The 22,421-nt window shown below is 36.9% G+C and overlaps 1 protein-coding gene across 1 annotated transcript in view; it reads left to right on the top strand.

Annotated features, from left to right (window-relative positions):
- Positions 1–17,646: 17,646 nt before the first annotated feature.
- The window catches only part of TSLP (thymic stromal lymphopoietin), a 9,955-nt gene continuing 5,180 nt past the window's right edge, over positions 17,647–22,421 (top strand). The window contains exon 1 of the mRNA XM_012721781.1: positions 17,647–17,787. Coding sequence (XP_012577235.1) covers positions 17,647–17,787 — 141 coding nt within the window. The remainder of the gene's footprint in view (positions 17,788–22,421) is intronic.

Below are 22,421 nucleotides of genomic sequence, written 5' to 3' on the forward strand. Positions count from 1 at the left end.
TTTCATAAGATAGCTGTGATATTAAATGAGTGATTACACGTACAGATAGATGATGATGAGAAAGAAGATAGATGACAGATATCCTACTATAACCGGTGCATAACACCATGGCCTGTTACAGGTGGTGCCCCCTGGTGGAAGGGAGGTTTGCTGGTGAGAATATCTAACCTTAGTAAAAATGCAAAAAGTATCGCATTTTGGGGTGGTATAAGAGAGAGGAAATATAAGGGACTGCAGAAAGAGCCACAGATTATTCAGTATTCTGGATTTAGGGTCCCAGACTCTGCTTTTGAGGATTCAGTGTTTGGGATTCAGAGGGCTGTTGTGGACTTCTAAAAGTGGGGCCCTCTAGCAGTCAATCTTATAGAGGATGGGTTTGGAGGCTTTTGCAGGTAGCTGAGTGACTGAAGCTGTTCCCAGTTTTGCTATTGCTACAACCTGGAGCCAGGCACCTCATTGAAATGTGTGAGTGTAGTCATTTGTCAGGTCATTCACCCATGGTAGCTGCTGTTTTGAATGTCTCTTGTCTGGTGCTGTTCTGGAGCATCTTGGCAGCTCAGGAAGCACCTCCTGCTATCTTCTGCTATCATTGTGAGTTAAAATCTGGCCCATAGTCTGGCTGGTGTGTGTCCAAGTGGCAGAAAGACACCATCTTGAACACATGGCCTATTGTTTGGATGAGGTACTGTGCATCTTCAGTGGCAGGAATATGCCATCTTAGCTGCTTTTGTTTAGAATTTAAAAACACTAGACACTGCATTGGTGAGGTAAAGGGCTGTTTTTAGCCTTAGTAATTCTTTGTTTTTTCTCTTGGCTTGTTAACTAAATCCCTTTGTTTTTTGTTGTTGTTTTTTTCTCTTCTCTGAGCCTGAGTAGTGTGGCAACTGTGCATGAAGTTGGGGACTCAGAGAGTGGCCAATAGACTGTTTGGGCACTGTTCTTGGAAAGATGTAAAGATAATTCAATGAACAGTCTTTTTAACCAAACTGTGCTGGAATAATTGGATATCTATATGAAAACATTTTCTATGTGGGTCTTTTGGGTCTTGACCCAAACCATTCACCTTGTACAAATTAACTCAAAGTGGATGATAGACTTCAGTATGTATTAATATAAATTTTCATGCACTTCTTATGTATATAATATTACATATTATATAAATACACACACACACACACAAAGAAACCTATTAAAAACAAGCTAGTAAAAGTATAATGATTTTCCCTCTTTTCTAGGTTTTTGGACACTGCCGCAAATGGAAACTATACCAACAGAATATGAAATCTAGAAAGATATCTTTAAAAATAATTGGTTTCTTCATTTTACAGCTAAGAAAATTGATCCAAGGGAAAATGAATTTTCTTCAAAAATATACCTAAGTTATCTGGGAGGGGAAGATGCCAGGAACTCAGGACCACTGCAGGCATGTTTAAAGAATATAATATTTGCTTTTTTTCTTCAATTGATTAAAATAAAAACCAAATGTGTAGTCAATGTTGAAACTGCTAGAGATAGTGGCAGTTATTTATTCAATCATAGTTTAAGACATTGGTCAGAACTATTAAATATTAAATCATCTCTTAAATATTAAGACAATATGTTTCAGAGAAAAGTAACAGAATGCCAAACTTCTAGGAAGTAAGAGTTAAAGCCGAGGAAGGAAATTATAACTAGCTTTCTTGGGTATCTTGAGTCAATTGAACTGCAGGTACTAACATCTTTGATTCAAGTTCAGGAAACTTGAAAGAAACAGATAAAATAAAATTATCAATTCTTCAAACAGACCACATTCCACAAAATTATATCAAAACATATCACAATCTTGTTCAAGAGAGAATGTATGCTAAACTTGCACTCTCCTTTGGTAGAATATCTACGTTAGTTAAGGTAGGTTAGTTACTAGGACAGAAATCAGCCATCTAAAGAGTAAAGACTATTTCTTTATTTCTCATGAAACAAAACATGACATGCTTCTTTGCAAGGAGAGCTAGGAATATAGTCTTTATTTAGATAATTGCTTTCTAGTCACAATTAAAATGAATGTGTTCCAACCCTCTTATTCCATCAGTATCAAAAAATTTTTAAAGATTTTTAAAGATTTATTTATGCATACAGAGCTGGTACAGGCCAAAGGTTCAGGGGGCAGTGAGAGGATTCACCAAAGACAGAGTGGGAATCAGAACAAGCAGACTGATGAAGCACACTGCTGAAGGGAGCAGCAGGCAGGTCAGGAGATGTCTGCCATACCATGTGGGTCACCTCTGGGCTGGGGATTGAACTCGTGCTGAAGTGGCTTTTGCTTCTCAGTGCTGTGCCTTAACCCATTGTACCAACAAGGAGACCCCTCAAAATGTTTTTAATAATAATCCAAGACATGCTATTCTTCATTATTTAATATATCTTATAATAGTTTGGTTTCTTCTGTATGATCATTCATTTTATATATTGGCATCCTGTGCATGCTTCTAAAAGACTGTAAACTCCTATTTTTTTAAGGAGGAACTGTTATTTTTATTTAGGCTATTGAAATAGAAAAATTCATGAAAGAGGAATGACAATGAAAAGGAAGGGGACCTGTGTATTTTGTTGATTATTATTATTATTTTGTAATTTTAATTTTCTTATTAAATTCTCATTATCATATATTTTGTATACTATTTTGAATATTTTCTTAAATATATCACTGATGATTACCTTACTGATGAATATCTTAATTTTTCTCTGTGACATTTTTTGTTGTTGCAGTAACTGGTTTACAACATTATATGATTTAGGGGTTGGAAGGAATTATGTGTAGTAAAGCAAGTCAGAATGACAAAGATAAAAATTGGACATTTACATGAGGATAAATTTGATAAAGTAAAATAGTTACAGAAACAAGAAGACATTAATAAACAATGGGAAAGCTATGAGATTAGGCTGGATGGAGGATGGAAAAAGGGAGACAGGGGCAACCGGCTATTAAAAATGTATATATATATATATATATATATATATGTTAATTTGGAAGTCAAAAGTTTTTTTTTCTTCCTGTATAAATATTAGTGCACATCAACACAAAGTTATTCTACTCTAAGCAAAAAATACTTCGTCTTAAACTGTTCAGGCTGCTAGAAGATGATGAAAGTTATCTAAATTTTAGTTTTAGTTCTGCCATTGGATTTATGACCAGTATAAGTAATGTAAACATACATATGTAAACATATATAACCATGTGTAACCTTTATATATATATATATATACACACACATATATATGTATACATATATAAAATATTGAAGTTTTAAATAACTTAAAACAAAGGGAAAATCAAGGTAAAATAAGAAATGTCTCTAAAAAACTTCTTTAAAGAGAGATTTTTTTTTAACCTACTGGCACATCTTTAACAGAAAACTGAATTGGAAGCTCATATTCCCATTTATATCACTGACTGTAGATTAACTATGTCTGACTATTTTAAAGTGTGCTTTATTTTATTTAATCGCAGCTTATTAAAATCATTCATTACTTCTATTTACTTTTAGGTAGCATTTAACACTTATGTGCTATAAACTGTGGTAGGCTTAAGCGACACTTATCTTCTGTTCCGTCTTGCAAAATCTGTGATTATTCCTAGTTTTACATAAATTTTAATTGTTGTATTAATATTTATTATCATTGTATAAATGAGAAAGTGAGGCTAAGAACATTTAAGCGAGTTGACCAAAATCTATAACCATAATGCAAGGCATACAGCTCCAAAGATTGTTCTCTTTATCAGACATTATTGAGTGTAGGGGTGGTGGGAGTTAGAGTTTCAGCTGAGTGCCACGAATATTAATATTCAGTACTCTAATAATTGAGGTTTAGAGGATGACAAGAGATACCCAAGTATGCACATATGAGGAGGGGCTGGTCCTGTGCCCTTTACAAATTGCTTATTTGATAACATTCTGGGGGAATCTTGAATGCAAATCACACAGCTATGGAGCCAGGCAAACCAGGAGCCTGTGTCTTGGATTCCAAATTTCAGGTGCCAGAAGTATATAATGAGACACTAATGATTTGAAGTAGACGAGAAGACTGCGTAGGAGAATTATTTACATGCTTTCTGAGTCATTAGGACAGTTCTCAGTCAGCCACTAGATAGATAACTATTAAATGAGAAGTTTATCTCTTAAGCAGCAGCTGTTAAAGAATGTAAATTTTCAGGGGAAGACTGGTGTGTGGGTGTTTGTTTTCTCTGACTCAAACCCCTGGGAGGTTGTTGGTTATTAAATACATCTTTGTTTGTTTGTTTGTTTGCTTGCTTAATTGAGGTAACATTGGATTACAATGGTGTATATAATTCAGAGATAAAGGATCACACCTATTTAAGATATATTAATATACCACCTCCTCTCCCAAGGTCCTCATAGTCTTCCATCACAGTCCAGTGGGCTTCATACCCCCTTTTGCTCTCCAACTTCTTCCTCCTCCTTTGGTTATCTTAAGATTTGTAGGATTCATTTTTAATTTCATTTTGTCTTATTCTTTGTTGTTTATCTATATTCCTCAGGAATGAAGTCATCTAGTAATTGTCATTCTTTTTCTAGTCTATTACACTTAGCATAATATGCTTCAGTTCTACCCATGTTGTAACAAGTGGATAGGCAACATGGGTAGAATAAAGAGTTCATTTTTTTCTTTTACAGCTGAGTAGTATTCCACTGTGTATAGACACCACATTGCCTTAACCCATTTATCTATCTTTGGGCACTCATGTTATTTCATAACTTGTTTCTTGTTTTGCTGCAGCCCTTTAAGAGTCACAGATGTAAACCTCATTGGTTACATGGCCTGGATAACCCAAGACCCATCTCTCAGGTGGCAGCCACTAAAAATTGAGGCACAAAAGTACATAAAAGTTCTTTCTGGGGAGATGCTGGCAATTTGGAGTGTCGTAAGAGAGAAGGTGAAGAAAACATCTGCTTTCCTAGATTTGTGGTCTAGCAATCAGACATTAAATATGTGCTGAGTTAAAAGTCTGTCACTCAGGCAGCAGCTTTAAAAATAGGCACATAGAGTGTTTTCAAGGAAAATTGTGATTTGTTCATTTTTTTTCTTCGTACTCTAAACTGAGTCCTGGGAGAATAGCTAGAGAAGCATCAGTCCTTTGGAACCTATTGAACACTGATTTTTGGTTGCTTTATAGTCGTCTTTTGGGTCTCATAGATGTTAGCCCTTTTGAACTTCAGAGGTAGGTAGGATTTTTTTGAAGGGTGTTTGGGAGGAGCCTTAAAAATTGCAGTATTAGATGGTGGCGCAGCAGGTTAAAGCACAGAACTAAAAGCTAAAGCCACTTTAGCACAAGTTCGATCCCCGCCCAGGAGGTGATCTACATGGTGTGGCAGACCTCTCCTGACCTGCCCACTGCTCCCCTCAGCAGTGCACTTCGTCAGTCAGCCTGTTCTGCTCCCCACCTCTGTCTCTGGTGAATCCTTTTACTGCCCCTGCACCTCTGGCCTATACCCCAGTTCTGTATGCACAAATAAATAAACCTCTAAAAAAAAAGTTGGAGTACTAGAGTCTATATTCTGCTTCTCAGAAGCTGGGAGTTGAGAATTCCCGTTCTGATTATATAGCACTCTACTAAGGATGGGATTTACAGTAAGAGTTTATCTCAGTCTTTCCCTTTCAATGTGTGTATATTTCTGTTAACCTAATGTGTACAATTAGATTATGGATCTGTATATTACTCCATGCACAAATGTGTAGGATTAGAAATCCAACTAGCTTCTGGATTTCCTTTAGAAGGATTATTCCCTGTGCAGTTACACATTAAGAGTGAACATGTGGTACAGAAGTTTGGGAGCCTTCTATGTCAAGTTGCCATCTTATATTGAAATTTCTAAATAACATCAAAAAGAATATAATATCTAGAAATAAATTTAACCAAGAATATGAAAATCTGCACACTGAAAACTAAGATGCTAATAAAAGAATTGAGAATGTGATGCTTCTAGCTTTGTTCTCTTAGGATTGCTTTGGCTATTTGGGATCTTTTGTGATTCCATATGATTTTTAAGATGTATGTTTCTTTTTTTTAAAAAATACCATTGGTATTTTTAAAGGGATTGCATTTATTCTGTAGATCGCTTACATTATGTGGACATTTTAACAATTTTAATTCTAATCAGTGAAACTAAAATAACGTTACATTTATTCATGTCTTCTTCATGTAGATTTATTTCAAGCTATATTAGAAAGCTATAGTAACCAAGATCTATAGTATTGCCATACACATAAATATATAGAACATAATAAACAGCACAGAAATAAACCTACATATATATGATCAATAAGTTCACGTTCAAGGACATCAAGCTATACACAGGGGAAAGCAGAGAATTAAAAAAATAATAATGTTGATAAAACTAGATAGGCACTTCCAAATAATAAAAGTTACACAATACACAATAGTACTTCAAAATGGATTAAAGACTTGACTACTAGACCTAAAACCAAAAAAACCCTTAGAATAAAACTAGGGTAAATAGAGGTAATCTTGAAATTGGTCTTAGCAATGATTTTTTAGATTTGACATTAAAACTGAAGGCAACAAAAACAAAAATTAAATAAGTAGGACCACAATAAAATATATAGCACAGGAACAAATAACCAAAATAATAAGACAAGCTTTGAATAGGATAAAATATTTGTAAGTCCTATATGTAGGGATATATCTAAAATATATTTTATGTAAAATATATAAAGAGTTTGTATAGCTCTATAGCAAAAATAGTTCAATTTAAAAATGGGAAGAAGAACTGAATACTTACTTATCCAAAAACAAACAAACAAACAAAACAAATAATTCCAAAGAATAGAAATAGCCAACAGGACCTAAAAAGACATTCAGTGTTGCTGGTAGGAAAATGCTAATAAAAACAAAATGAGATATTATCACAGACCTATTAGGATGTCTACGATCCAAAAGAATGGAAGTTACATGTCTTAGTGAGGATGTAAGGAAGGGAACTTTTGTACAATTTTGGTGGGAATGTAAATTGATACAGTCACTGTGGAAAACAGATTTGTCTGATTGACTAAAGGCCTGTTGATCATATACTTAATAATTTGAAGGTCCCCATTATATATTAGGGAAGTTATCCCTTTATTACCCTTACTAGTTGTAAAATTTACATTTGTGAGTTGTCTTGGAAGTTTTCTCTAGTGGACGTTTTCTTCTATGGATTTACTTTTTAAAAATGTAAGTGTGTTACTAGTATTTTTCTTATCTCTTCTTTTGTGTCACAATTAGAAAGATTTTATACATCCTGCATTTAAAACAGTGTAGCTTCATATCCACTATATTATTGGAGGAGGTCTTCCTTGTATGTCTGGAAAACCCCTTGCCTTTTGCTCCTCTTAATTTTCAAAGATATTTTGCTGGATAGAGAACATGTTTTTGTTTTCCATTTTAATTAACTGGTTGTAATGTCTAGTGGCTCCCATTATTTTCAAAGAAAAATCTGTTATAATTTCATCATAGGATGAACATAGGTATTTTTCCTCTCGCTACTTTTACGATTGTTCTCATCACTGTTAATTCTTTAACCCCCAGCTTTATTAATACATAATTGACAGACAGTTTGTATAAGTTCAAAGTGTACAAAGTATTAATTTGATAATTATATCTTGCAAAATGTTTACTTCCACAGTGTGAGCTAACGCCTATGTAACTTGAAATAGATACTAAGTTTTCCTTTTTTGAATGGCTAGAATATTTAACATATATTGTGGGAGACCACGCCAGATGTCAGTCCGGCTCTGACAGGTGTCCAGTCAGGGGTCTTTTTCCTGAAGGATGAGGCGGCATTGGCGAAATGAGCAATGAGGCAGACACTGACACTCTAGCTGGTGCAAGTATCTCCTGCCGAAAGCTACAGCAGTTCTTTATTTAAATAATTCCCAAGTGGTGAGATTTCATTAGTATGGGCATTGAAGCAAATCTTTAACAATTAATTTCCATGATTACACCAAAGCTTTTGTGGTTACATGTTATAAAGAAATTCTTTTGATCATAGAAAGAAATCCACCCAAAACAATCAGCATCCTCATTTTTTTCAACATGATCAATCATTCTGATAAGCATCTCAATAAAGCAGCAAATCTTTAAGTCCTCCTATGAACAATCCTTTCTCAGGTTCCAAACTGTCTCAGGAGGAGACAGTTTGTCTCCTCCTTTAAAAAATACGTTTATCCATATTTTTAAAGACAATCTACACTCTTGATTTATGCTAAGGCACTTTTCTAGGAAAACCATTGTCAATTATTAAACATTTTTGTAACGGGTTCTCTATGTCCAATTAGGCCACAAACAAATGAGGGTCAAGAATCACTTGATGGTCAAGTACAATTGCTATTAGCCAAGGAAAAGTACAAGGAAATTCAGTAAGAATTGCTATGGGTGGGCCCTCCCTGATGGTGCAGCAGGTAAAAGCACAGCACTAAGAAGCTAAAGCCACTTCAGCATGAGTTCACACCCCGCCCGCCTGGAGGTGACCACATGGCGTGGCAGACCTCTCCTGACCCGCCTGCTGCTCCCCTCAGCAGTGTAATTCATTGATCTGCCTGTTCTGCTCCCCACTCTGGCTCTGGTGAATCTTCTCACTGCCCTTGAACCTCTGGCCTGTACCCCAGTTCTGTATGCATAAATAAATAGATCTTTAAAAAAAAAAAAAGAAAAAAAGAATTGCTATGGAGACTCCCTTAGTATGTCTTCTTGGGAACCAAGACTCCCCTTAGTACATCTTCTTGGGAAACAAGCAGCTTCCATCTTCTTTGGAGTCTCCTCCATTGCCCGGACCTTGTCATAAGACAGCATGGGTAGCACAGCCTACGTCAACTTATTACCTTAGTAACTATCAAGCATATGGCTCAATATCATTGACTATAATCACTATATTATAACTTAGAATCCTAGAACTTATTCATCAATAAATTAGTACTCTTTGAAAAGCATTTCCTCTTCAACAATCTACCATTTTTGTAGCCAGTTATAATCTTTGCTTATAGTACTTTTTTAGATCCAACATATATGTGATTCACACTATTTTTCTGACTTATTTCATAGATAAGCTATTTCCATATCTTGGCTATTGTGATTAATCCTACAATGAATGTGGGAGTGCAAATATCTTTATTAGATTCCAAATGAAACTACTGGATCATATGTTAGCATTTTTTTTTTTTTGAGAAAATGCCACACTGTTTCACAGTGGCTTTATCAATATACATTCTCACCAAATTTGTACAAAAGTTCCCTTTCCTACATCCTCACCAAGACCAGTCTTCTGGATCATAGACATCCTAATAGGTCTGTGATGATATCTCATTTTGGTTTTCATTAACATCTCCCTACTAGTAACACTGAATGTCTTTTCAGGTCCTGTTGTCTATTTCTATTCCTTGGAATTATTTGTTTCCTTTGTAAAAATAAGTATTCAGTTCCTCATCACACTTGAAGTAGAAAACTCAAAGAAACAAATGATCCTTAAGCACATACATAAGAAATATGTTTAACTATAAACTCTAAAGCAAGCATAAGGAAAAATAATTTTCACCTATCTATTTGACAAAATCAAGTTGTCTAGAGATGAACTCATCAAATAATAATATTTACATAAATCTTTTAAATGATATTGCTTTTTGAAATTACAAAGATATCCATGGGAGTAATCAACATCAAAATCAGAATGGTAATTACCTTTGGGAAAAAAAGTAATATTATATAGAATATAGAATGATACAAGAGGTTCCAACTGTATCTGATTTAATTTTAAAAGTACACACTAGCTACAAAACTAGAATAACTCCCATATATTCTTTCCCTAAGTTGGTTTATTTCTTTTCTGTCTCTTGCTCACTCTCTATCTTTATATCTCCCATTCTTTTCTCCATTCCCATTCATAATCACATATATCTGCACACACTTTTTTCTGACATTTTTAAAAGATGTATTTGTTTATGCATACAGGAATGGGTATAGGCCAGAGGTGCAGGGGTGGTGAGAGGCTTCACCAGAGACAGAGTGGAGAACAGAATTGGTGGATCGACAAAGTACACCACTGAGAGGAGCAGCAGGCAGAACAGGAGAGTCTGCTGAGCCATGTGGGTCACTTCCCAGGATAAGGATTGAACTGGAGCTGAAGTGACAGCAGCTAGCTTCCCAATGCTACTCTTTAATTTGTTGTGTCACCAGAGAGGGCCTTTTCTGAATTATTTGACTGGAGATTATACATATTATATATCTTTATGCCTAAATCATAATAATGATGTAATGATCAAAAAGAGAAAATTTAACATTGTTGTAATATGATTAGCTATTCACAGTCCACTGTCTATTTCGTTGTATTTCTGTAAAAAAAAAAATGAAAAATCTGAGTGCTTCATGCAAAATTATAGATTAAATGTATTCAGAAAAAAAATTTGAATCAAATACAACATAATGTTAAGTGGTTAATGGTTAGCAGGGCTAGGGATATCTTCTTATTCTCTATAGTTTCAGTATATCTTTAAAATAGCTCTCATTTCCTAAAATATAGAACATAAAGATTATTTAAATTGTCTACTGATGTCATCTAGCCTAATATTTTTTAAAGATTTATTTATTTATGTATAAAGAATTGGGGTACAGGCCAGAGACACAGGGGCACTGAGAGGATTCACCAGAGACAGAGTGGGGAGCAGAACAGGCAGATCAACGAAGTACACTGCTGAGGGGAGCAGTGGGCGGGTAAGGAGAGGTCTGCAGCGCCATATGGGTCACCTGTAGGGCAGGGATTGAACTCATGCTGAAGTGGTTTTAGCTTCTTAGTGCTATACTTTAGCCCACTGCGCCACGAGGGAGGGTCCTAGCCTAATATTTACATTAGTCAGCATACATACATTTTTGTCTAACTGTAATGGTGAGTATAATGAAGTAGAAGACAAAGTTCCTGGCAGAACCTAGAGTTCTCCTTTGTTGGTAAGTTTTAGACTTTTGCCCTGAAAATCAGGGACTCATGAGAAGTGTGTTGTAGAGAATTTATTCAGTGATAGGAAAGGAAAATTCTCCTTGCAATGACCAGGAAGAGGCACCTGAAAATGTACCCCCGAAATGCTCATTTCTAGGGTCCTTTATCCCAACTGTAACTCTCTACTGTGCCTCTCAGAAGGCGGTAGCTTGCTAAGGAATATCATGGTCAGCTAAAAATTTGGAAAGCTCTTTGGAGACAGCACTCATAGCCCAAAACACAGGGTCATTACCAACCCCTACCACCACCACCACCACTACTCTTCTCTGACTCACAGGTAGAGGGCCTATATTTCCATTTTTCAATAATTTTTCTTTTTAAATATTTATTTATTTATGAATATAAGAACTGGGGGCCAGAGGTACAGAGTGGGGCTAGAGGATTCACCAGACACAGAGTGGGGAGCAGAAAAGGCAGACTGGCTGAAGTACACTGCTGAGGGGAGTGGCAGTTGGATCAGGAGAGGTCTGTTGTGCCACAGTGGCTGCCTTTTATTGTAATTTGCCCCTTATTGTAACTGATCAAAAAGATATACATGCTGAGAACTGAATGTTTATGTCCCTCCAACAGTCATATGTAGAAACCCTAATCCTCACTGTCTTAGCTTTTGGAGATGGGATATTAGTACGTAATTCAGTCATGAGTGTAGACCCCTTGTGAAGTTATTACTGTACTTAAAAGAAGAGACACAAAAGAGCTGATTCTCTCACTCTCTCGCTCTCTCCCCCTCCATGTGAGTATACAGTCATCTGCAAGTCAGAAAAAGCCCTGTCACCAGAAACTACAATAAGTCAACCAATATCTTGGTCATGAAATTCCCAGCACCCAGGAAAAAAAAAATCTGTTGTCAAATTTATGTGTATTCTGTTACAGCAACCCCAATAAATAAAGACCAATACTACCCTCACTCTTCAACTGAATAATAGTGACTCATACGGTTTGTTACTGCAAGCCCTTTCAAAGCAAGATGAGATGGCAATGCCAAAGACTGTTCATTGCATAATTGCTCAGGAATACTCTTCACTTCTTGATGCATATGACTGTATACTCCCACTGAGACACCTAGTGGTAGGCAGTTTTCTACCTGAGAAGGAAGTTGTGGGCTAAGTGTTTTGCATTTAAACTGATAATATGCACAATTAACAAAGTAGTGGTTAACTACTCTTTATATCATCCCCGTGAGACATAAAGAAAAAGAGTGTATAGATAAATTGTCCTGGGCCCAAGTCAGGACAATTTGTGCCTTCAGCACAAATTCTCTCATTTATCCACTATATTGTTTCAATTATTATGCTCATATTTTATTTTCAGCGAAACACCTTAGGATATGTTTTGAATTTTTGGATTTATGTCAGTGTATCTAAGATTTGTTTAATAAATATGGAATGAAATAGAATTGATTCATATTAAGAATTAATGAGACATGGACCCTCCCTTGTGGCACAGTGGGTTAAAGCACAGCACTAAGAAGCTAAAGCCACTTCTGCATGAATTCAATTCCCGCCTGCCCCCGGGGGGTGACCACATGGTGTGGCAGACCTCTCCTGGCCTGCCCACTGTGTACTTCCTAGATCTGCCTGTTCTGTTACCCACTCTGTCTCTGGTGAAGCCTCTCGCCGCCCCTGAGCCTGCACCCCAGTTCTGTATGAACAAATTAAAAATATATATATTAAAAAAAGAATTAATGAGACAATGAGGAAGTCCCTAAACAGAATACATAAAAATGAATGTATTATGAATTATCACAATGCATTCAAATACTGAACTCTATAGTTACCAAGATTGTCAAAACACTGCTGTCCTCTAGAAGAAATTCTTTAAAGTCACCAATAAAAAAAATCTCTGACTTTACAAAATTACAAATAAGCTTGAGAAAAATAATTTAACTCATTGTATTAGCAAAGTTTGGGATTTAAAGGAAAAGCATGTGTTCTTCAAAGATTAAATAAGAATAAGTTATAAACCGGCACATTCCTCTAATAGGAATAATACCCACCTACAATTGTTGTCTTTCAAACAGGTGAGAGTAGTTTATATTCTCTGAGGTTCAGTTAGTGAGGTTCCTGGTGGTTTTGTAAATAAAAGCATAAAAAATTTATTGTGTAGCCTTAATTTTAAATTCCATGTCTTCTTTTCAAGTAGATTTTTTAAATTACTTGTGTTTAAAAGAGACAAACTTTTGAAACTTTAAGGAGTACTTAAGGAAGTACTTGGGAATTGAGAGTATAATTAATCAATACTCCCAGGTATTTAGTATGCATTAGGTGTCTCTACATACAGTCCCTGAATTACCATGTCTTGACTTATTTTTCAACTTTACATTGGTGTAAATCAATACATAGTAAAGACTGTACTTTGTGTGTTTTTTTAATTTATTCATACAAGAACTGGGGTACAGGCTAGAGGTGTGGGAGGTAACAGGATTCACCAGAGACAGAGTGGGGAGCAGAACAGCCAGATCCACTAAGTACACTGCTGAGGGGAGCAGCGGGCAGGTCAGGAGAGGTCTGCTGCGCCATGTGGATCTCCTCTCCTCCAGGGCAGGCGGGGATCAAACTCATGTGGAAGTGTCTTATGCTTCTTTATGCTGTGCTTTAACCCGCTGCACCACCAGGGAGGGCCCAGTCTTGACTTATTTTTCAACTTTACATTGGTATAAATCAATACATAGTAAAGACTGTATTTTGTGTTTTTTTAATTGTTTATTATTCATTCATACAAGAACTGGGGTACAGGCTAGAGGTGTGGGAGGTGACAGGATTCACCAGAGACAGAGTGAGGAGCAGAACAGGAAGATTGACTGAAATACACTGCTGAGGGGAGCAATGGGTGGGTCGGGACAGGCCTGCTGCACCATGTAGGTCAGTTCTGTGGCTGGGGATCCAATTGGTTGCTGCAGTGGCTATGAAGAGCTTCATGGTGCTGTGCTTTAGCCCACTGCACCACCAGAAAGGACCCAGAAACTACAAAATTTGAATTTTGATCTGTACTATGATGCTGGACAGAATAAGCACAGTTCCCAGTCACCATGAGATCACAACAGCAAACAAACAAAATTGTACCATGTACTAAGTTGCCAGCATTTTTGCAATGTTATGTTTTGTGTTTCTGCATGTCATCATGTCTGGTTTTTGCTTTTATTATGGTGTTCAATAAATTACCTGAACTATTAATATAAATGAGACTTTCTGTTAGATGATTTTGCCCAACTCTATGCTAATGTAAGTGCTCTGAGTGTGTTTTAGGTAGGCTAGACTGAGCTGATGCTTTATAGGTATGCTATATTACATCAATTTATAATGGGCTTATCAGAATATAAACCCATCATAATTCAAGAGGGTGGTCCCCAGGGAAAGGGGAGTTTCCATGTTTTCTATCACACCCACTGAAGGGTGAAGCTGAGCAAGGAGAAGCTGGAGAGGAGACTGGAGAAAAGAAGGAGACCTGGAAGAGTCACATGGAGAAGAGAGACATGGGAAGAAGATATATTTGCTTCTTGGATTTGGATTTGTGCCAGGGATTTGGATATGGAAGAAGACACTTTATAGAGACATAGGGGAGAGACTTAGAGAAAGGAAAACAATGCAGGGTTTATTTGATTTTGATTTTCTCTTTTCTTTTCAGACTTTTCTGACTCCTTCTGGCCCCTGTGTAAGGGCCCCCACTAGAAGATGCCTTCAACTTGTGGCAAGTTTATGGACTTCAGCTGCCCTGCTTTGGGCCAACCCTGTTTGGCTAGGCATGAGGGAATGGGTAACAATAGATGCTTGATTTGGAAACTACAATATATTCTATCTTTCTTTATTCTTTTCTTTACTGAACACTAATTAAATTTCATTTCCAGTGGAGATCTTATGCACTAGAGTATATTTTGTCTTGATGCAGCTGATAACAAAATCTATTTAAAGTAGGCAGAATTTGGGGTTTCTTGGGTGTCCCTCACCCTGCCCAGTAACAATAACAAGATATATTTCTCTGTCCCACCAGATAAATAATGCTGTTTCCTTTATTTTTGTCTCTAGGCTTAATAAATGCTGTTTTCTTTATATTTAAAGGGAAAAGAGCTTTGCTATAAAGATAACATCAGAATTACTGACCACCGGAAGAGAAGACTCTGATGTCCTCCTTAATTTGTTGACAAATTAAACTACTTTCCTTCTTAAAAAGTTTTCTTTTATTGACCAAGGAAACAGATACTGGCTGGCATTCCAATATCAATTCTAGAAAGATCTATACTAAAAGTTTTGATGAGCAAGAGTAAGAAGTCAGAACAAAAGGGGGGTAAATTCCCTTGATTGAAACTCATGGATTTTGGAGCCACAGACTTCTTATATACTGCTGATGATCTTTTTGATAAAAGGATTATAAACACTATAGAGTGTCAACAATCAAAACTACTAAAAGGCTAAGTAGTTCTAGATTCTTTAAACCAAAGGCTTGTAAACTATTACTGTAAAAGGCAAGATACTAAATATTTTAAGTTTTGCAGGCCAGATGGTTTCTGTTTCAACTATTTAACTCCATCTTTGTAGTGAAAAAGCAGCCAGAGATAATGTTATAAACAAATGGATGAGGTTTTTTCCCAATGAATTTATTCATAGAAACAGGCAAGTGGAAACGTTTGGCCTAGAAGCCATGGTTTGTTAACTGCCAGCTCTAAAATCCCAGCATCTTTTCTAGGAGAAAAGATGTCCTCTTTGAGGACAAGTCTCTGGTCAAACTCTTAATCCCATATTTCTTTTCTGACCATTTATCCTTCTCAATTTGCCAGTTTCTTTCTTCTTTTCTTGTTTCTTCTTTGCTCCACCCTTACCCTGAGTCTGGATTTGCAGGCAGCCCTTTCTCAGAAACCCTGACTGACTCTCTGAGGAAAAAGTAGGTCTTAATGAGTCAGGATCACAAAATGGTTGTTAGGACCTCACTATGTTTAAAAGAGAAAACATTTAGGATGATTGCTTAACATAGATCTCATTACTGATAATAGTAGGATTTACCATAGGGAACATACTTGGAGAGTCTCAGACACACGCAATAAAATAAAAAAAAAAAAAAGCTAATGGCTATGACTTGACTCACACAATGGTCACTTTGTTAAGCCTCTTTTATACATAAATGATGAGGTCTCAACTATGCTCAAATTATACAGTTAAGCAGATGAAAAATGTTCTTAGAAATCCTGGCAGAATTTGTAAGGGATGCATTTGAAAATAAAGGAAAATTGGAGAATTTCCTGAAACTAATCTTTTACAGTGAAGGAAACTTTTCCCCTAAAAATTATAAATTAATTATATATCAATAATTCCTGTGCAATGTTACGGGACCAAAATGATGCAACAAGACAGACATGGAAGGTGAGGAAAGGAAGCATAGCTGTTGGCTTGGGAAGTGCCAGACTGTTTACAGAGGGTACCTGCAGGTGACTATCAGTCAGGTGTCTGCAGGAAACAGATGGTGCAGTGAACTGGCTAATTCTAGGAGAATTTAATAAAGGAACTATTTTCAAAGGGAAATAAATATGCAAATCAACAATAATCACATATTTGCTAAGTTGTGCGACTTTTGAGGCTAAAAAAGAAGTTGAGTTAATAAATTGTGTCAGGACAGTGGTTTGAAACTCTGTCTGGCCCAGCCAAACTGTAACATTTGGATTAATGTAGTATCCCAGGTTAACAAGAATAAGAGTTATTACCCTCCCAGACCTACAGGGACACTACAAAGAAAGATAACAAGAGAAAAATGTCAACAGGAGTAAAGGACCTCAGGAAAGGAAAGCATCCCACCTATAGAAAACCAAGAAGAAGGGGTTGATTAAAATCCCAAACTTCACTGTCCTCCTACTCTTTGATTTCTTGCTAACATCTCCCACTGGCTGAACCAAATCAAAAATATCTATACAAGTGGCAACATTTCTCAACATAGAATAACTATGCAAATATAACCAGCCTGTCATAGGAAAGTCCCTCACTCCACTCTCTTGTTTACAAATGGCCCCAAAGAATTTTAGACAAAGCCTGGAGTTTGATAAAACCAGTCAATAGTTCAAACCAAAACAAAAATTGCTTGAAAGAGATGTATAATGCAAACTTAATGGGTAAAATGGACATGCACTTCAGTCACCACAAACCATACATTGACTACTTGACATTACATAAATACAGTATCTGAGTATGAACAATGAAGGCAGAATATCAAGAAAAAATAAATATCCATCTTTGTAAACTGTGGCCCTTCTTTTCTAAGTGAACAACAACAAAAAATAATTTAGGGTAGAAAGATTATGTGGCCAGCAATCTTCAGATATCTAGAACAATTCACTTTACTTCCAAGTCCAAATGGACACCATACCCATCTACTGGGGAAAGCCCATTGTAACCCATCTTAAAATACAACCTAGGTAAGGTTTGGGTCATCCACTTTTCTTAAACCATAGGAGATTTCAGCCATTTCAACGGTTTTTTTAAGTCAATGATTCAATAACTTATTCAGGAGGAAAAACTTTCCTCTCCTACCTGTTCTTCACCGCACTCCGATGAAAAGTCTTCTGCTGCACTCTGTACTCTGTGACTCTGACCTTATATGCTCAGTCTCATGGCTCAGGTGTGCCGCTATGATGTTGACCTTACATACTCAGTCTCCCGGCTCAGGTGTGCCCACTTACACATGGCCACACAACACTCCAGGTGTCCAGTATCAGGCACACGTAGCCCAAGCCCATGCTCCCAAGTGCCTCCTGCATTCAAAGCTGCAGGTTAGAGTCTAGCAACAGCACAAAAATCTAGAAATCCTTATCTAACCTACAGACATGAAATGAAAATGTTAAGGAAATAAGTGAATGATAGATCTTGCAAGGAGGATAGGAGAAAAAAAAAAGTTGTAACCCATCTGATTGGAATGTGAACATACTGTAAAATGTTCTGGGTTTAACCTCTCTCTGCTCTCACAGACAAGATAAAAAAGCAGTTGCCTGGATTTGAAGACTGTGAAACAGCTATGCAAAATCTGCTGCTTGCAGGTAAATCCAGACTTTTCAATGTCCACTAATGATCATGGAGCCTGATAAAAATGATTCAAAGAATACATAACCAGTCATTGCGTCTCCACAGTGCACTCTTTAAAAAGAAAGGATTATATCCTCAGCGTTGGTTCCTCTGCACATAGACAGTATCAACATATATTTAGGAAAAATAACTTAGAACCAGAGTCCTCGCCAAGTATAACTAAAATTTTTAGGTCAATAACTCATTGTTCCTACCAATATTAATGAAATTAAAACATGGTTATTAGAACAGCTCTCAAATAGTCACATTACTATACTACTTAGGTTCAAATCCTCACCTTGGTTATTAATAAAATCATTGGCTAACTATCACAGAAGGTGCATTCTGCTTAACAGGTGAGAGTATTGCCTAAGTTTTGCTACAGTGAGTACACTTCTGTTTCCTACCAGATGGATCATGCCATAATTGAACTAACCCTAGAACTTCCCAAACTACCTAAGTAGACACTATTTACACTTTCATTACTTGAACAACTAGAAAGATAAAAAGACAGCAAACTTTTCAGCCCACCAGGAAATGTCAGAGATACTCTTACTAAATGGTTGTTCTAGGCAAGGATAGTAGCAAAGAGCTAGAAGGCGATCTTCACAGAGATTTCCAAAGTTAATATGTTTCAGCTTATTGAGGATTTAGTGAATATCTAATGCATGTAACATGTAAGACTGAATTTTATAGTGACTATGGTAATGACCACAGCATAAGAGAATTTGACACCTTCTAATGATCTTGCAGTGTTCATCATGTTTTCTCCATTGCAATGATTATTTAAATGATCAGAAATCAATTTTGAGGTTGTCTTTATTTTCCAGTTCTTAATAATGTTTCTGATCCTTCCCTGTATCTGATCCTTACCTCATTTATCCCTCAGCTCCTTTCTTTAACATTATTTTGACTTTTATTTTTCTTGCCTTCTAACACAATTGTAAGTCACTTTGAATGTTCCTGGGCAAAGTAAGTAGCTATTGAAACAATCAATTATTATAAAGTATTATTATAAAACTTGCTTCTGTACACTTCCCAGTCTAAGAAAAAGATAAGGTTGATAATAGTACTGAGATGTTGCCTAAGGAATGGAGGCTATAAAAGGGAAGCCCAAAATTGATATGACTTAAAGAAAAAAGGACACATCCAGGTAAGAGGCCACTTTTGGACATGTGCTATCAAATTAGTGTCAAATGGCAGAAGAATAACAACACCAGAAGAGGTGAGTCTAGAAGAAAGCTTAGGACATTTTTGGAGCTTATTCATTTCAGATACTACTTGACAAAAAACATAAGACTGGAAAGATCGCTTGGAGCCCAGGGGTGTGGGATTTGTAAATGGGAATCTACCAAGAGGTTTTTGAGCATAAAAGTGATATGTTAATCCATGAAGTCACGCAGGTACAGATAGGAAATTGAGGGACAAGAGTTAAACTGGAAATAACAGGCAAGGAGACATCTTCTAGGATGCTAGTCTCACCTCTTCAAAGACAAAAGAGAACAGAAGCAGTTTTTCTAAAGAAGAAGGAAGAAATAAAGGGAGACTCATGCTCCATTTTATCTGTGAGAATGCAAGTCAACTCAGTGTGGGTGGCTTTCTTTGCCCCTACCCCATCAGTATATTCCAACCCAGTGAAGAAATCTGTGTCTAGCTCCTGTCTGCACTTCCATTGTCCAGCTGCCTGCTAGAAACACCTCTGATGTCACAGCAGCTGAATCAGATGAATCACAATACTCTGAAAAGTTTGTGATGGGAGAAGAGCAGCTGGACTTCTTCTCTAAAGGATGCTGCCAGAACATAAACCTTAGTCTTTAAGGATTCCAGAAAAAAACAAAAACAAAAAACAAAAAACAACCTTTGAATTCAGCAGTAAATCAGTGGGTTCTGTCATCCCTGTGAGTGCCACTGCCTTTATTCCCAGGCCTTAGCAAGCGAACTGGATCCAGCTGTACTAGAACAGCTGTTGAACGCCTCCTATGAAAAAATTTCACCTCTGACTTCAGTGGCCAATCCCATCCTGAATCTGCTCTTTCAGCCTCCACTCCCTACTTCTCTCTTCACCCCCTGTTCTTATTCCTAACAGTAGCCCACTACATTTGCTAGGACACAATGTGGAGCACCCTGCTTGGCTGTTCTGGGGTATGATTCCTAGGAACTTCCCAAGGACTTGATTCTGCAAGCTCAGGCACGCAAGGGGAGATCAAAGTGGGGGTAGGAAGGAGGGGTGTGGAGGTGGCAGAGAACTGAGTGTCAGGAGGGCCAGGACAGCACAGCCCAGGCTCAGGCAGACTGGGGTTTGACTTACACTTTCCAATTCAGAGCCTAGTGGGTATCCACCTTCCTTTCTTCAACTTTCCATTGGCACTGCTAAATCCCAGAAGGCAACTATGTATCCTTCCGCGGGCTTTCCTGGCTCCTTTCATAGCACTTTATAAAACTCTTTTCTAGATAAGCAAATTTTGTAAAATCAAATCCAAGGCCCCATGTCTTTGTTTCTGTGATGGTGACAGACTCAAGGAGACCTAAATTATTTAGGTTGTAGCTCTGGACTGAGCGCTTGGGATGCACAGTGCAAGCCGAGAGAGCTAAAGAGCACCTGTCCCAGAATATATTTTTTTTTAACAGAACTTAATATTAAATTTACTATTTGGTAAGTTTACTGTGGTTACATTCTTCTATATACAATATTTTCCTAAATGAAGATTAAAACTAACAGTTTGTCACAGGTATGAAATTGAAATAATTAATATCTAACATGATTCACATTATTAAGAGTTATTAAAACTTCAGGTACTGGTTTTCTTAAATAAGAAAAAATTAAGTGTATTTACATATATATATATTTAAAGATTTATTTCTTTGTGCATACAGAACTGGGGTACAGGCCAGAGGTGCAGGAGTGGTGGGAGGATTCACCAGAGACAGAGTGGGGAGCAGAATAGGCAGATTGATGAAGTACGGTGCTAAGGGGAGTGGCAGACAGGTCAGGAGAGGTCTGCCATGCCATGTGGATCACCTTCAGGGTGGGGATCGAACTCATGCTGAAGTGACTTTAGCTTCTTAGTGCTGTGCTTTATCTTGCTGCGCTACCAGGGAAGGCCCTACTTATATATATTGTAAAGAACTCTCTTCCATTGCTAGTGGGAGTGTAAACTGGTACAACCACTATGAAAAGCTGTATGGAGTTTCCTCAGACTACTAAAAATGGAGTTATCATATGACCCAGCAATTCTACGTAAAAGGGATCTACCCAAAGGACACAAAAACACTAATTCAAAATTATACCTATACCCCTATGTGTATTGCAGAACTTTTACAACATGTAAAACCTGGAAATAACCCAAGTGCCCCCAAAATAGATGACTGGATCAAGAAGATGTGGTATATGTACACAATGGAATATTACTCAGCAATCAAAAAGTAAACTAATGCCTTTCACAGCAACATGACTGGAGCTAGAAGGGATTATGCTCAGTGAAATAAGTCAGAAGGAAGAAGATATATATCAGATGATCTCACTTAGAGAAGGGATATAGGATAACCAACTATTAGGGGGAAAATAGTAACAATACAAAAAAAAAAGAAAGACAATTATAAAACAGAGACATACTTCAGGGGAGGGAGAGGGAGAGGGATGGGAAGGAGAGAGAAAATAGCACAGGTAATTAGGACAGGAAATTCTAAAGGGATTTCACACCTGATGGGCAGGAGGAGAAGTGAACATTGTTTTAAAACTGAACAATTGTGTATATGTGTATATATATATATATATATATATATATATATATATAAATTTTAAAAAGGAAAAGAAATCTTAAAAAGGAAAAGGCAGTGAGTGATAGGAGGGAGTGAACCATAGGTAAACATTGGTTGGCAGCCAGGTGAGCTATACTCAGTGGTGGCTCCAAGGACATAAAGTTAACTGACACTGAAAAGCTAGACTTGTGTGCAGGTACTGATGTGACCCCAAGAAAGAGTGACTAAACTCAGGGTGGGCAACATATCTGTATCTAAACATAAGACTAAAAAAAAAATCAAAATAGGTGTTTTATGACTTAAGGCTAAAGGGAGATTCCTAAAACACTGGTGAGAACAAAAACACCAAGAAAAGGAGAGTATTTTGGGGAAGATTAATTATGTTTGAATAATGTTGTTTATTTTTATTGCTACAAAACAGCCTCAGCATTCTTCTGGCAAATAGTATCGCCACCAGGAAACACCCATGGATTTCTGTGCCTCATGCTGAGTTTCATCTGTTGCTGTATTACTCAGTGGCAAATGGCACCCATATTTTCTCTTGTGGAAGATCTATTTCTTGGGATGCAAAAAAAAAAAAAAAAAA

This window comes from Condylura cristata, unplaced genomic scaffold (assembly GCF_000260355.1).
Source record: "Condylura cristata isolate star-nosed mole 26May11 unplaced genomic scaffold, ConCri1.0 scaffold00007, whole genome shotgun sequence".
Taxonomy (NCBI): Eukaryota; Metazoa; Chordata; class Mammalia; order Eulipotyphla; family Talpidae; genus Condylura; species Condylura cristata.